This window comes from Anser brachyrhynchus (assembly GCF_964034855.1).
Source record: "Anser brachyrhynchus genome assembly, contig: SCAFFOLD_160, whole genome shotgun sequence".
Taxonomy (NCBI): domain Eukaryota; kingdom Metazoa; phylum Chordata; class Aves; order Anseriformes; family Anatidae; genus Anser; species Anser brachyrhynchus.
In genome coordinates, this window is record NW_027663930.1 from 284,453 (window position 1) to 299,267 (window position 14,815).

Below are 14,815 nucleotides of genomic sequence, written 5' to 3' on the forward strand. Positions count from 1 at the left end.
GGGCTTCGCGGCGCCCAAACGGTGGCGCCGCCTCTTCACCTTGCCGCCGGCCGCTCCTCCTCCTCCTCCTCCTCCTCCTCCTCCTCCTCCTGCTCCTCCTCCTCCTGATCGGGCTCCTGGGCTGCCGCCCGGCGCCCCGCCGCCACCGGCCCTGCCACCGCCGGCCATGCCGCTGCCGGTCGCGCCGCTACCGGTCGCGCCGCCCGAGGCCATACCGCCCCCCCCCCCGCGTTCGGTGCCGTCACGGGGCCCCCCCGCCCCCCGCCGCCACGCGCCGCGGGGCCTGCCCTGCCCCTCGTGGGAATAAAAATGTTGTTTTTGCAGAGTTACGTTGTTTAAAGGTAAGGAATGGGGTATCGAGGTGTGCTTGCAGCGATAAGAACGCTTAGCAGGCGACCTTGTAAAATGCAGACAACCAGACTCCGTAGAACAATTCGGGGAAAATCACGGTGTTGAGTCAAGTCAGGTAAGTGAAGAACCATTACCGCTTCAACCAGTAAAAAAGTCGAAAGAAATTCGAAATTTAACAGGCCGGCAACTGAAGGCCATGCATTGTCTGGGAAGCATCAGACAGATTGTGAGCCTGGATCACCCCCTCAGTGGGGAAACAGGGGAGGGTCCCGTCATCAAAAAGTATATAAACTGGGTTTTGGAACCAGCAGGGGCGCTCCTGCTCGTGGGACGCCCGCCACTGCGATCGCGAATAAATTCCTGCTTCGCTGAGCTCCTCGCCTGAGCCCAAGTTATTGGCTACGGAGTGTTTCTCACAATTTGGGGGCTCGTCCGGGAGCCAGTCGCCTACTGGGGAGCCCCACCGCCGCAGCAGCAGGAAGGCATGCCCCGCTGATTTCAGCGGTCCTGTGCATCGACGGCGGCGGTTCTGCGGAGAGCTGACAGAGGGCCCGAGACTGATGAAAGAGGCAGGATCCGTGAAGGAGTGGGGAAGGGAAGAAGGCAGGCACTCCGGCTTTGAGAATTGATCCGGTAACTCTGTGCACAGACCAAGGTAAGAAATAGGAAGTATTGCCTTGGGGGTCGGGTGAGACTCTGTGTGCCGTGTGATTGAGACGTACTTTTGTACGGAGCGAGTGTGGAGTCCTGATCCGCGGTTCCGCAGCTCCGCGAGGGGCGCGGCCGGAGACGGACGAAGCGTGAGATAAGGGAGAGAAAGGAAGAGTCTCGGGAAATGTGGTGTATGGTAAGCCCTTGCACGGGGAAGTGCTTGGCAATACACCAGGGAAATTTGGTGTGCGGTAGTCCTCGCACGGACGGGACGCCCGCCACTGCGATCGCGAATAAATTCCTGCTTCGCCGAGCTCCTCGCCTGAGCCCAAGTTATTGGCTACGGAGTGTTTCTCACACCCTCCCCCTCCCTCCCTCGCGCGCCCCCTCCCCTCACGGGAACGCGCGCCCCCCCCTCCCGCTGCCGCTCCCGTTCCTCGCCCCGCCCCGGTCCCGTCCCGGTCCCGCCGCCCTCCCGCTCCCGCCCTCAGGACCCGGCCGCCATAATGAACCCCGGCCCGGCCACCGTAAGCACGGGGCTAGGAGTCACCTCCAGAGCCTCCCCGCGCCGTGGCGCCGACCGCTGGTGTGCCGCAGCACCGCGCCGGGCGTGGGACGGCGCCCCGAGCCCACAGTGCTCGTCAGAAAAGCCCCGCACCGACAACCGATACCCCCGCACCGACAACCAACAGCCCCCACGCCGACAACCAACGCACAAGCAGTGTTTTAGGCCGGATTCGTGGCCCCGTTGGTCCGGGAGGCAGTCGTCACGCTAAATTCTACCCCACGGCAGGGGAACGATGGGCATCGTGACAGATCGCCGCCCCAGAAAATAAACACATAAATAAAGAATAAAAACGATAACGGGACATGAATCGTGCCCTTAATAACAGACATTGGGCAGTGAAATCACAGACTTCTGCAACAATACGTGCTCAGGGAACTGACTAAAACCCCTCCTGCATCGGCCATGTAATAGCTAGGCAAACATCACATAATACTTCCCTCCCTCATGTACACCAAACCTATTAAGGCAACCATAGTAGTGTGATAACGTGATTTTTCTCCTCCAGATCAGCGTCAAAGGCAGCTACGCTAGGTTTGCTCATAAGTTCAAACGCTGCTTTATTTATTTATTTGAATGCCATTTTTCTTATTTAGAAGGATTTCCATAGGGTGACAGGCCTTTAATGACACTCACGACTCAGAAACATTTGCCGATGCAGTCAAACGGTGTCTATTAACGCGAGGCACTGAAGTTAATTGGTATTAAAAATGAGCCAAAACGAAAGGCAAGTATCTGCGTGTCCAGCAGAATGACAGCGATCATCACCATTTGATCAACCTTCCCTGTGAGTTCTATCTGCAAGTTACTTTGAGGTAGCGCTAGAAAGAAGCGGTTGGTCCAGAGCATCCCTGCAAAAAGAAACATCCTCATCTAATTGTAAACAAGGAGATTGATGGCTTTCTGTGTAGCTGTAGCTTGGGAATGAGTTTGGAGAAAAGAATAGAGAAGGTCTTCGTGACTGAGGAACACATGTTGGCTTTCCTATGTAACTGCGTGAAAGGAGCTTTCATTAAGAACAGCTGCACTGCAAGCTTGCTAACTCCAGGAGATCAGGAGCAGGTGGACACCCTGGAACCTTTTGCAGCTTATGTTGCTGTCCGTGGGTGTCGAATACTATGCTTAAGAATAAGATTTTTTTTAGCAAGATAGACTTCAAGGCCACCTATTCCAGGCCACTGGCATTGTTTGCAGACCCTTTGCTTCAAGAGGGAAAAATGCTCATCTGGTTACTTGGGTCAACATCCTTGTCCCTTGGGTCAAATTCCCAATAGTTAATGGGTAGGAGATGATGTTTTGCCTCTAACGTGAGCTGATATGGAAGAACTTGGGAAAAAAGTACTGCAAACGTTCATTTTCATGTTGTGTATTCAGATTAATGTAACCTTTGTTCCAATATTATGGAAGCTGCAGTGTTATCTGTAATTTACCGTGTAATCTCAAATTTTGTAAAGCTTATTGCAAGCTGTACATGGGAGAAGGAGTATATATGTTTGATTTAGTGAACGGCCAAGTCAGCGTTAGAGCATTTGAGCACGGGGTCAGAATGTGGTGTTGTAAAACCTCATAGTTAACTACTTCTGGATGCAACATTAATACTGTGTATCGCAAGCAGTGTTGTTGTTGTAGCCAGACAGTTAGATGCAACCGTATCTGGGTGAGGAAGAAGTTAAATTTGGCTTCTCTCTTTTTGCGCTTAGAACTTGGCAATAGCATGGCTGTCGATAGGAAACAGGTTTTGGCTTCTGTGAGCTTGTCTATAGCAAAGCTAATTATCTCCCTGTTCTTGTCTAGAACCATCCACAAGTAGATCAGCACTGAACTTCCCAGTTGTGTTAACAAGGCCCTCTCTTCATCGGAGCCGTCTGAATTATACCATGCTGGATTCTCCTGTCCCACCTTGTCAGCCCTCGACATCTTCTATATTTGGCATTGGCAGTCCTAGGCTGTCCTTGATAAAAGAAATAGAAGATTCTACCTCTCAACAAGACGATGATAACATCTCAACAACCAGTGATTCCTCCTCTAGAGCATCTGATGAAGGTGATTTTTGTGTTCTCTGTTTAATTGACTTTTTTTTTAATGTGAAGTACCTTGCGTTCTTTAATATTCCACATCACCTTAGTAAATAAAATAGGTGAATGTCAACTTTGGATGCGAGAATTAAATTGAATTTTTAGTGTTTTAGAAGTATATAATCCTATCACCTTTTTAATAGAAGCGTGCTTTGGAATACGTTTATGATACCCTGATGTTAGAAAGAGTCAATGCTGAAATATACACATTCAGCTAGGTTATATGTAAATTTTGAACTGGGACGGTAGGAAATCAGGCTGACTTGCCGTAACTTGACAACTAGGCTGATTGTCTAGAAGGAAGAGTGACTCAGAATATCTAACAGACAGCTGGTTAAATGTGAATAAGTGCAGGTGACAAATAGGAACACGAGATGTTTTCCTGTGTTTCAGCAAGAGAAGATAAAGAAACTACTCTGACATAAGCTATAGGCTGTTTTTTGACCTTTCTTGGTAGAAGGCTTCAGCTGTCAATACTTTCATGTCTTTTGCCAAATTCATTGAGGAAAGCACACCATTTTAAAATAAAAAATAAGCATCGTGTCGATGTAGGTTGGTACGTAGGTCTTCTCGCTGAAAGGGCGAACAGCAGGTTTGCAGCTTTTTCTAGTCCCCCATATAGACAGGGACTGACGTGTGCTCAGCAGGTTTTCCAGAGAACTTTTGTACAGCTGAGAGTAGAGTTGCTGGGCTTTAGCAATATAACCTGAGTGCACTAGAACTTTCTGGTGTGTCTTCGTAAAACATACATGGGCAGAAGATCGTTAACTCTTAGAGCAGCCTTTGGGGAATCTTCCAGGTTTAAAACCTGTGCGATTATGATCTGTGCTGGCCTCCAGCCTTTTACCAACACAGAAAAAAGCTTTGTCCGTACAAATGCACTGATGTTTATGCGGTCCTCTTTTATCTTAGCCTGAAGGAAAAAAATACCTGCATTGGAAGCACAGTATTAACTTGGTAAGATTGGTGAAAACTACTTGCAGCTCTGTTAACAGTTTTCAAGTTTGTAGGTGATACTTGGTTTTCAGTCTGTACGTGAAGTTGATCTATTTAAAGAAGCTGAAGTCATGCTTATTTTTCTGTATTGAAGAACTTGAATTAGTGTGATCTTTATTGTTAAAGTTCTGTACGTACGAGAGGCATTTACATCTAGCATACGTCATTTTGGCAGATGTTGCAGTTTTAAAAAATACTTCATCGTCACTGCTCTGGCCCACAGAAGCTGAAAGAACTCATTCCCTCTCGCAGCATTCTGCAGCTAGCTCTAAGAAACCTGCATTCAGTTTATTTGTTTTTGGAGGACTGTGTCCTGTAAGTACTGCACAGTATTTCTTTTAATCAGTTTGAATGTGTACCTGTTTTTCTATCCACTTCTCATACTGTGTTTCCGTAGGTACGTGGAAGCACGTCTGTTTTTAAGCAAAACCAGCTTGGGTTTTCTCCATTTTACCCCGGAAAGACGGCCTATGCCGGTGGTGCAGCTGTAAGATCAAGGCAGCCAAAGACGGAACCTTATCAGGTATGAGAAAAGTAGTGTAGTGGGAAATAGTGATGGAAATAAAAAAAGCAGCACTGCCAAAGGAGCTTTGAGCAGGGAGCTGAATATGTGGTAACAGTTGCTCTTCTGCCCTCTTGGTCTACAAAAATAGGCGAGATTGATTTCTGTTTAAATTCTTTAATGACAGTTTTTACCACAGGTAATACTTGTCAGAAAGAACAAGAATGACAGTTTGGGCTAGTTGTTGGTAGTTGGGGTTTCCTCTGTTGTTAGGTCTTTCAAAAAATTCCATTCAAGTGCCATTGTCTGCCTCTGACTACATTACGTTAAAATAACTTGATGCAAAAAAACCAATGACAGCATAACTTTGAAAACTTGTGTTTATGGTAGCAAAAGCTACAGTAGTCAAACCTGGCTAATATTTATCTGTGGATCTTCTTTTCCAAGCATGCCTACATTCATGCTATGGATATGTTGTATAAACCTGCAGTCTTTGAAAATATCTAAAATCAACTTTGCTGATCCTTTGTTCTTCTGTTACACAGAGGCATGCAGGACTAAATGCAGTCCCAAGATAAGCAGTAACATGCTTTCTGTTTTGAATGATTCATATAGTTCTTGGAGAGAGTTATTTGCCCCCAAGAGTTCTTGGAAATAGCAAATAAAAACTGCTGACAACTCTGATTAGCTAGAGCTGAATCGAAAAGGAAAGTCAAATCAGGTTTGGTAGGAATGTATTTAAATGAAAGTGACTTTTATCGATAAATCAAAAGGAATTTGAAGAAAATGAAAACGCGGGTTTGCTGGCTCTGTTCTGACAGTCCATTTGTGCAACGGAAAAAGGGCAGTACAAGTACCTCACTTACGGGAAACCTTGAAACCTTGTGGTGCAAAGCTGGGAACCCTCTTTGGTCGGCTATTTTTGTTTTTTACAATATTACTGCATTATGGTAAAAAGAGGAACCAAAATACTAGGCTTTTAAAGGAGAGAGTAGCTTGCTTCTTGCTGCTTGCTGTGAATGACAGCAAGGTACTAGAGAGTCCAGCGAAGGGCCACCAAGAAGATCAAGGGACTGGGAGCACCTCTCCTCTGAGGAGAGGCAGGGACTGCTGGGCCTGTTTAGTATGGAGGAGATGAGGTTCAGGGGGGATCTTATTGGTGTATATAAATACCTGAATGGATGGTGCAAAGAGCATAGAGAGCCATTGTGTTTTCAGCGGTGCCCAGTGCCAGGTCAAGAGGCAACAGGCACAAACTGAAACGTGAGGCTCTGTCTGAGCATCAGGAAATGCTTTTGCACTGTGCGGCTGATGGAGCCCTGGCACGGGTTGCCCGGAGAGGCTGTGGAGTCTCCCTCTTTGGAGGTCTTCAAGAGCTGACTTGACATGGTCCTGGGCAACCTGCTCGGGGTGGCCCTGCTTGAGCGGGGGGGTAGACCAGGCGATCTCTAGAGGTCACTTCCAACCTTAACCATTCTGTGGTTCTGTGAGTCTCACTTGTGTTTTTACATGCTGCGTGGTCTGCTTCCTGTCTTCACATCGTGTGATAAGCACAGTGTGGTTATATGAGGGGTTTAACCTGGGAAGAAAAAAAGTCACACCAAAGGAAGTTTTTGACTGATATTTGAAGTTGGGTGGTGCAAATAAACAGTTTACTTTTTCAGTGTAATGTTTAGATCTGTTACAGTTTAAATCAGATCTTTATCTTTTAAGACAAAGATTTGCAGCCAACTTTAATCTTGGGGGAAGGGAGGAAGCAAGAGAGAAGTAAAACTAGTTCCTGGTTATGATTGTATACACTGATTTTAAGATGGTACACTTAGACCATCGTGAAACTCTGAGGTCTGTGTTGTTACTGAAAATGCTTTCTGTACCACAAGCCTTTTCTTGAGTTCTGTTTCCCTGATTACTGCTTCGGAGGCCTTAGCAGTCCTGGCATCATCCGTCTTGACCTTTTACAAGTACGGAGTTCTTTTATTGCTCGTGCAACAAGCACGTGCAAGATGCACTGAGGCCCAAGGTAAACTTCATTAAACTCCGAATGTATTCTCTTCTTTATGGCTTGAACTCCCAGTGACTGCATGTTTCTCTGTCATCAGAATATATTGATTGTATCATCAGTGTAGCCTTGGGACATAAAATACATGCCTCCTTAGCTGAGAATTGACCATTGTAACACTTAAAATGCTAATTTTTCAGGCACAAAAGAGAGCGAAAGCTAGACAAGAAACTGTGTGGTCCCACGCTACCTTGAGTACCTCAGCGTGGTGCATCTTGGAGGCAGTGGAGAAGCTGTCAACCGCTTTGTTGGTAAATAGCACTTCTTTTAATCTGTTTTTGCTTCATGTGTTTATAAAACTTAGTAAATGTGCCATCAAAGGATAAAGATAAAACTATTCTTCCTTACGCTGTGGCCGGTTTAATTTATTGCGCTATTTTTTCAACAGGATGCTAAAAGAATGACATCTCTTTTGCCGCTGTGTTGTGTAAGTTGACCATGAACCCCCACATTTTTGTTGCAGGGAACCCTCTCTCTCAGGAAAAAAAAATTGCCCTCTAATAGTTATGCTTTGTTTTTTCCCTTAGCCTCCGGACATAGATAAACCGGATATTACTGACTTCCAGTCCAAACGAAGAAAGGTAAGAACCAATAATGTCTTAAGCTGAGGTAGATAACTTTTTCAATGCTTTATCACTATTAGAAAAATTTTCTCAAACCTCAGTGACAACATAGACATCAAATCAAGTTAATATTGGCATGTATCCACAATAGATGATGGGCTGTGAAGATTACTCAGGTTAAGAATTATGTTATCTTTGTAAGTTGAGAGCAACAACTCTAGAACACACCAAGTCGTTTTATCTTGTCCCCCAACTTGGGGTGAAGCTGCATATTAAAATTCCTGTTGAGGCAAGTTTGCTCTTGAAGAAATGATCACAAATAGAAAAATACTGATTGAGTGGTCATATAGACTTTGTACAGACTTCCGTGTTCATTCGGGCACAGAAAACTAGTTTTTGTGCTTTTTATCACCATTCAAAGTAAAGAGGAGGAAAATTGTTAATTTCCGACGCTATAAATCTTACGCTCCTAAATTCCTATTTGGAGGTAGCACAGAACTGGTGAGAATGCTGTGGTAAAGCATGATTTCCTTTCATTTTGTTTAAAAAATGAAAACTAGTCATCTTTTTTTGATGACTTTAGTTAGGGGTATCATTAAATTGCAAAACTGTACCAGGCACAATAGCTCTTGGTGTATTAAATGCCTAACTGGGGGAATTAATATTTTTCATTTTTACCTTTAAAACCAGCGATGAACCATCGTTGGAGTCTGATAAATTTTCCATAAAATTAAATGGGCATCTCTTTCTGCGAAAACATTTGTGTTTCCAGTATCAGTCTGAGTGTACAAATGACCACTTGTTAAGTGTATGGGCTTCTTAGGCTGGAAATCAAAGTGGACAGTAATACTGGTTGCTTATTGCTTTTAACTCTTTCAATCTCTGTATTGTTTAGCCAGCACAATCTCCATTTGGTAAAGTTCTAAAATGAATGTAGCAGCAACTGCTTAGTTTTTAGGGGGGTAGAGGTTTTTTTTTTTCTTTTTCTTTTCTGACGCTATAAATCTTAACGCTCCTAAATTCCTATTTGGAGGTAGCACAGAACTGGTGATAATGCTGTGGTAAAGCATGATTTCCTTTCATTTTCTTTAAAAAATGAAATCTAGTCATCTTTTTTTGACGACTTTAGTTAGGGGTATCCTTGGGCTTATTAAATTGCAAAACCCTTAAATGACCACTTGAAGATCAGGTGACTGAAGGAAATAACAAGATGTGCAAACTTTTCATCTTCTGTTCTAATGAGAAAAGGGACAGTGTCTCAAGAAGTTTCTGTGCCAATTCCTTGATTGGATGGATGTATAATTAAGTTTACAATCACTTCAGAGTTTACAAACATCTCAGATTTCCTGGACCATCTTTTCACCATCTGCCAAATTACAAGGGCATGGAGAAGTGAAGTATATCATAAATATTATCCAAATAACTAAAACCAAATCTGGTGTGAATTCTCAGTTATATTATAGCAATACACCTGTGATAAGGCATTAAGAAAGATCTGCCAGATTTGCAACAGAGAGCCTGAAATTGTCAGCCACTAAATGAATGTTGCACGCAGCTGTCAGTGGGTGAAAGGAGATAGATTGTCTATTCATAATACTAGAATTCATAATGGTGGCGGGAGAAGGGTAGCCCGTGATGAGAAGCAATTATTTGCTGAGGAGACGATCGTGTGTTTTCCTGCTAAAGTGAACATGCGGTTGACGGAACACTTGTGCACTCGGGCTAAACTTCTGCAGTGGGTAGCAGTGATGTGGTATTTTTCTTATTTCAAGGAACTGTACCAGGCAGAATAGCTCTTGGTGTATTGAATGCCTAACTGGGGGAATTAATATTTTTCTTTTTTACCTTTAAAACCAGCAATGAACCGTCGTTCACTCGAAGTAGATTTGTGAACTTACATAAAACATGTCTTATTCAAGGTTTCAAACTGAATGTAATATTTTTTAGAAAGATGTATTTTTATATACTTTAGAGAGAGTGTGAATCCTATTACTAAGAGCTGGGAGATACTGTGAAATTAAAGCTGCAGCGTAAACAAAAATTTCCTGTTGGTATTGATTTGAACAATAGCATGCTTCCTAAGACTGTATTTTCTGATCCTTAAGACCGCAGGCGGAGCCATCGGTAAATCTTGTAGCCTTTAGGGTTTGTTTTCTGTCTGACAGTTCAGTTAAGTCAGTTTTGCAGAACACGCAGTGGTCTGTGTTAAAAATTAACTCTGGTCTGTGAAAATGCTTTGAAAAGGGAAGTCAAACCCACTACTTGAAGTGCATCTAATGCACATGTAAAGCATTGGATCATATTTTAATGAATGAGATTATTGTAAGACTGACAAGTTGGTTTTTTTGAGTGTGTTCTATTGTTTGTGTAACTTTGAAGAGGGAAAATGTAGGGGATGTGAAGCCCAGAAGCCTGTATAATTAGTTGCTTAACACTTCGAATGTTAAATTAATGAATTAAGCTACTGAAAAAAAAAAATCACAGTGTGGGCAGAGGAAAAGATAGGAGCATATTCTAGGAACATGGGTTATTTTAATTATGGTAGCATGAATTATTTTGTCTATGAAGCTAACTGCCAAATTTTGAAATGGAATTCAGTCAGACTTTGGCTACTTATATATAGCTTTATGGATTTCGTTACTGGTTTTCTGGTGATTTCCCTCTACAAGTTGAACGGTCTTCAGAATTTTCAAATCGTATTCACTGAGTGCCAAGACCGATGGGGGGAGGTTTATAGTTCTGTAATTTGTTTTCATCAATAAATATTGGAATTAATTTGGGTGGACGTAAGGATAAATTGATTGCTGTTTCCCTTTCAAAGCTGGAATCCCAGAATGCATTCCAGCCTCCACCTGTTAAGAGACTTGTGACACCAACGGTAAACCGTCAACCGATGCGTTATACGCGGTATTCTGAACCATCACCGACTTCAACTACTCAGTCCAGCAAAATTTGCCAGAGAGTAGACACAAAGTTCCAAGTGAGTACATTTTTGAGTCCTTATGTGCCTGTTTTTTTTTTCCAGTCTTGGAATGTTTCTCAAACCAATTGTTATCCTATCTTTGCAAAAAGTACTGATAGTATGTTTGAGGCGAGCTTTAAGGCAGTGGGAACCATTGTGAAATAGATTGAGCTTTTATGGATTTAATTCTGTTTTTGGAACACTCAGTGTCTTGTGGTTGTTTTCACGATGTCATGATGTGCTATTGAGTCATCCTGTTCTCAGTGAAAGAATATTAAAAGACAGAAATGTTTTCCTTTTATATTCTCATGTACACAAAGCTGTCACTGATGAAACATGCTCGTGTTCTGTGTAAACTATTCCAGGTGAGCTATGTGCTCCAAGTGAGAGTTCTGACAATGTGCTGAGTTATCGGTTTTGATTGCTTTGGAGTAGATGGAGTCTGATAAATTTTCCATAAAATTAAATGGGCATCTCTTTCTGCGAAAACATCTGTGTTTCCAGTATCAGTCTGAGTGTACAAATGACCACGTGTTAAGTGTATGGGCTTCTTAGGCTGGAAATCAAAGTGGACAGTAATACTGGTTGCTTATTGCTTTTAACTCTTTCAATCTCTGTATTGTTTAGCCAGCACAATCTCCATTTGGTAAAGTTCTAAAATGAATGTAGCAGCAACTGCTTAGTTTTTAGGGGGGTAGAGTTTTTTTTTTTCTTGTTTGTTGATAAATGATAGAAAACAGAAAAGTATGTCCCTTTTACGGGGTTGGCAAACACAAGTTTTGATGAAAACTCTCCCCCCCACACACACAATTTTTGTCATTTTGTTTAAAATAATTACTTTCTTTGTTAGAGGATTTGACAAATTTGATTTAGTGTTCTATCAGTTTGTCCTCAATGCTGAGTGAAGCAGTGATGCTTACTTTAGCCCCAAAATTTAACTGAACTGTACCCACAATGCTGAATTAGGGAACAACGTTAAGTAGGTGAGGTGTATTCAGGGCTATAAAATTAAAAATAAATAAATAAAATAAAAACCACAAAAAAACACATGAAGTGGTTGTTGGTACTTTGTGTATTCTGTACATATTCAGCTAAGTCTTGAACTAAACTTAACTTGCAGGGGATGAGAGAGAAGACTTTGCCTGCAGAACAGCGAGCAGAACCATCTGAAAGGTATGACATCTATTAATTTAAAACTTACTTGAAGAAAGAAAGAAATCTCCTTTTTCAGTACGGTCTGCACCTGAAAGGTGGTGACAGTTCTCAGTAAAAGGAATGGGAAATCCAATGAAAATTTTGTATTTTGAGGCAGCTGCAAAGTCTGGATTGTGTTTGAAGATCAATATAACTTTGAGAAAATTGTTGTTTTTATGAAAGGAAGGAAGATGAGCAAGAATAAAAGTACTGATACACCGCTTTTTATCCCAAGTTTATCTTCTGAGAAGGATACGAAGATGGGAAACGAAGCACGTTATAATGCTGTATCCACAGAAAGGATCTTTGCTATTGGAGGCCTTATTTTTTCCTTCTACAGGAAATATGGCTCATTTTGTAGTTTAACTAAATCTGTAGCGTTACAAATTTTGCTTTGACAGATATTTCATGGTTTATAACTCAGTTTACTTATAACAAAATAATTTGTCCCTCTTAATGTTCCCTAGGGGAAAAGCTATTAGTTTTAGCTATTTAATTGCTTGCAGTTTGAAAGCTCTGTCCTAATGGGATGATTCTTTCTGAAGCATTCTTTAGAAGGTGAAGTAGGCGAAGTGAGTTACAGTTCAGGAGGATGTTTATTGATGTGTTTTTTTCTTTATTTTTTAAGCAAAAACATGGAGGAAGATTTATGATTTATTATTCTTTTTTTTAATACTCCTTTCATGATGAAGTTAATTGTCTGCTTTGAGTTCACATGAAGACCATGTGTTCTTTAGAATCATTTGAGGCCAAATGCTAACTCATCTCTAAAATAAAAAAAATCCAGCAGAATTAATTGAATTTCTTCTTGAGGAGACTGCTTTGTGTTATACTGCTTTCTTGGTTTAGGTCAAATGAGTTATCCTCCAGATAATATTGATGGCTTTTCCTTCTGGGCAAATGGTGTTTTGGGTAATAATGCTTGAGTTAAGGGACTTTGCACTCGGTTTTTAGGGAGTCGCTCTTTTCAAAGAACAGTAGCAGGGAATTTTGTTTACTCTATGCTCATCTGCCAAGCAATTCTTAGGTGACCATGGGCATTCTTTGGCTTGCAGAAAGAACTCAACACTTTGTTTTGGCATCTAAAAGTTGGACTTCACAACAACCACCTTTTTAGGGGTGGAAGCGACTGGCTTTAAGGTTCTGGTACAGGTGCAATCAGGTGCTGGGTTTTAATTATGTTTTTTTCAAACTGTTCTAAATTGTCTTTGTTAGAACTCCTTTCTACTTCTCCATTTAGGAAGGAGATACAGAAAACTCACACTGCTTTTGATTTCGTTCACAAAGTTTATTGCAGTGCCCTACCTTTTGTTTGTAGAGTAGGTAGTGGTGGTAGTGTTTTTTGTGATGCTGGTCTCTGTTGGGTGCCATGTTCTGGAGCAGGAGCACCACACTGATCTGCTGGCAAGAGTCCCTTTGGACAGTTGAGTTGGAATACTCAGTAAATCTCTGGCCCACCAATGCTATATATCTATGCGTGTGTGTGTATATATATATATTTTATATCCTGAGTCCAATTGTAGATTAGACTTGCTTGAAGGCTGACAACTGTCTTTGCCCCCTTGAAGCTCACAGGTGTTAACAGAAAGAGGAATATGGGCTGTTATGGGCAAGCGATAGTTGTCTGAATGAAGATCTATTTTGATGTAAGACTTTTTTCAGAATTCTAATGGATTGACAGTTTGGATTAGAGAAAAGTCTGAGCATCTGCCTTAGGGATCTGTCTTCCTCTATGCAGTTACAGTGCTAAGCAGGCTGTTGTCAAGTATTTGACAAGTTTAGACCAGTTCTCCTCCTCAGTATTGTGGGAGTTTGACCTGGTGTCTTCCAGTGCGATCTAATGCACTTTTGTACTGACTGACTGATTGGCTGCAAGATAAGCTTTGAGGTCACAGTTTTTCCAGGCATACTTCATTTTCTTGCCATAGTACTTTTGTTAGAGTTATTCCCTATTCCACTTCTGGTTTGGGTTATTTTTTCCCCATTTGCTCTTGGATTAGGATATCTTTCTGGTTTTGAGCTAGGCTTTTTTAAGTACCAGAAAAACGCCTTTGTATGCCTTACAAAAGGGATCTGTATTCATGTCTGAAAAGACTTCTGGAATGTTGGCATACCCAAACACCTCTGCTGTTCCTGCTGATGGCCACATGAAAGCCAGAGCTGCTTCTGAAGCTTAGGCCATATTACCTTGCCACACAAGTCTAAGGCGTCCCTATTCTATCAGAGCTGTTGGCAGTGTTTCCCATGTGTATGTGTGCATATGTGCACTCTTTCTGTATTTTTGTGAGCTGTTCTTTTATATCCCTGCAAAAGATACACGTGCATCGCAGAATCAGAGAACCAGTCCTATTTAAAGGAAGCACTGGAAAATAACAATCTAAATCAGCTCTTCTATTTCAGGTCTTCTGGCTTAGTCATTGTTCCCATGTGAACGGTGCACTTATGTATGTCCTTTTCATTGCTGCTGTTAATAAAGTTTTTCCTATTTAGAACATCAAGTATTTACCAGCGTTTAGCAACTTGTGAGACAGCTTTAGTTTTTTTCTGATCAGCAGGTTTCAATTCTAGGACTAATAACAGCTCTAATATCTTGAAAAAAAATTTGGCTGGTGATTTTTTTTTCTCTTGTTTCCCCCAACTTCTGTACTATCGTGTGCTAGCAATGTGACCAGCTACAAATTCAGTACTGCTGCGTCCAATGGTCTGTCTTCAGGAGTGAGTAGCGGAGGCGGCAAAATGAGAAGGGAAAGAGGAATACACTATTTATCAAGAGCTGTACAAGAACAGGTAAGTGACTCTTAAATTAATTGCTGTCACTGAGCTTACTGAAGTAACTAGCTAAGTGTGTCAGTTTTATTGCATCATAGTAAATTATAACAATACCGCTTTATTTTTGC

General features: G+C 42.1%; 1 protein-coding gene across 3 annotated transcripts; it reads left to right on the forward strand.

The window, feature by feature from the left end:
• Positions 1-2,516: 2,516 nt before the first annotated feature.
• LOC308191373 (nuclear pore complex protein Nup153-like) lies at positions 2,517-8,509 on the forward strand. 3 transcript variants are annotated; one of them, XM_080609570.1, is made up of 6 exons: positions 2,519-3,610; positions 4,814-4,953; positions 5,036-5,161; positions 7,340-7,450; positions 7,588-7,626; positions 7,727-8,509. In XM_080609570.1, the coding sequence occupies exons 1-6, from the start codon at positions 3,445-3,447 to the stop codon at positions 7,805-7,807; spliced, it is 663 nt and encodes a 220-aa protein (XP_080465696.1). In that variant the 5' UTR covers positions 2,519-3,444; the 3' UTR covers positions 7,808-8,509. The 3 variants fall into 3 exon arrangements, with proteins under 3 accessions (XP_080465697.1, XP_080465696.1, XP_080465698.1); XM_080609571.1 differs by lacking the exon at positions 7,588-7,626 and having other exon boundaries at positions 2,517-3,610; XM_080609572.1 differs by lacking the exon at positions 4,814-4,953 and having other exon boundaries at positions 3,515-3,610.
• The last annotated feature ends 6,306 nt before the right edge of the window (positions 8,510-14,815 follow it).

Coding starts and splice junctions, on each gene's coding strand:
- LOC308191373 (XM_080609570.1), top strand. CDS start 3,445: ATGCTGGATTCTCCTGTCCCACCTTGTCAGCCCTCGACATCTTCTATA. Junction 5,162..7,339: donor CAAAGACGGAACCTTATCAG/GTATGAGAAAAG, acceptor CTAATTTTTCAG/GCACAAAAGAGAGCGAAAGC. Junction 7,627..7,726: donor CTCTTTTGCCGCTGTGTTGT/GTAAGTTGACCA, acceptor TTTTTCCCTTAG/CCTCCGGACATAGATAAACC.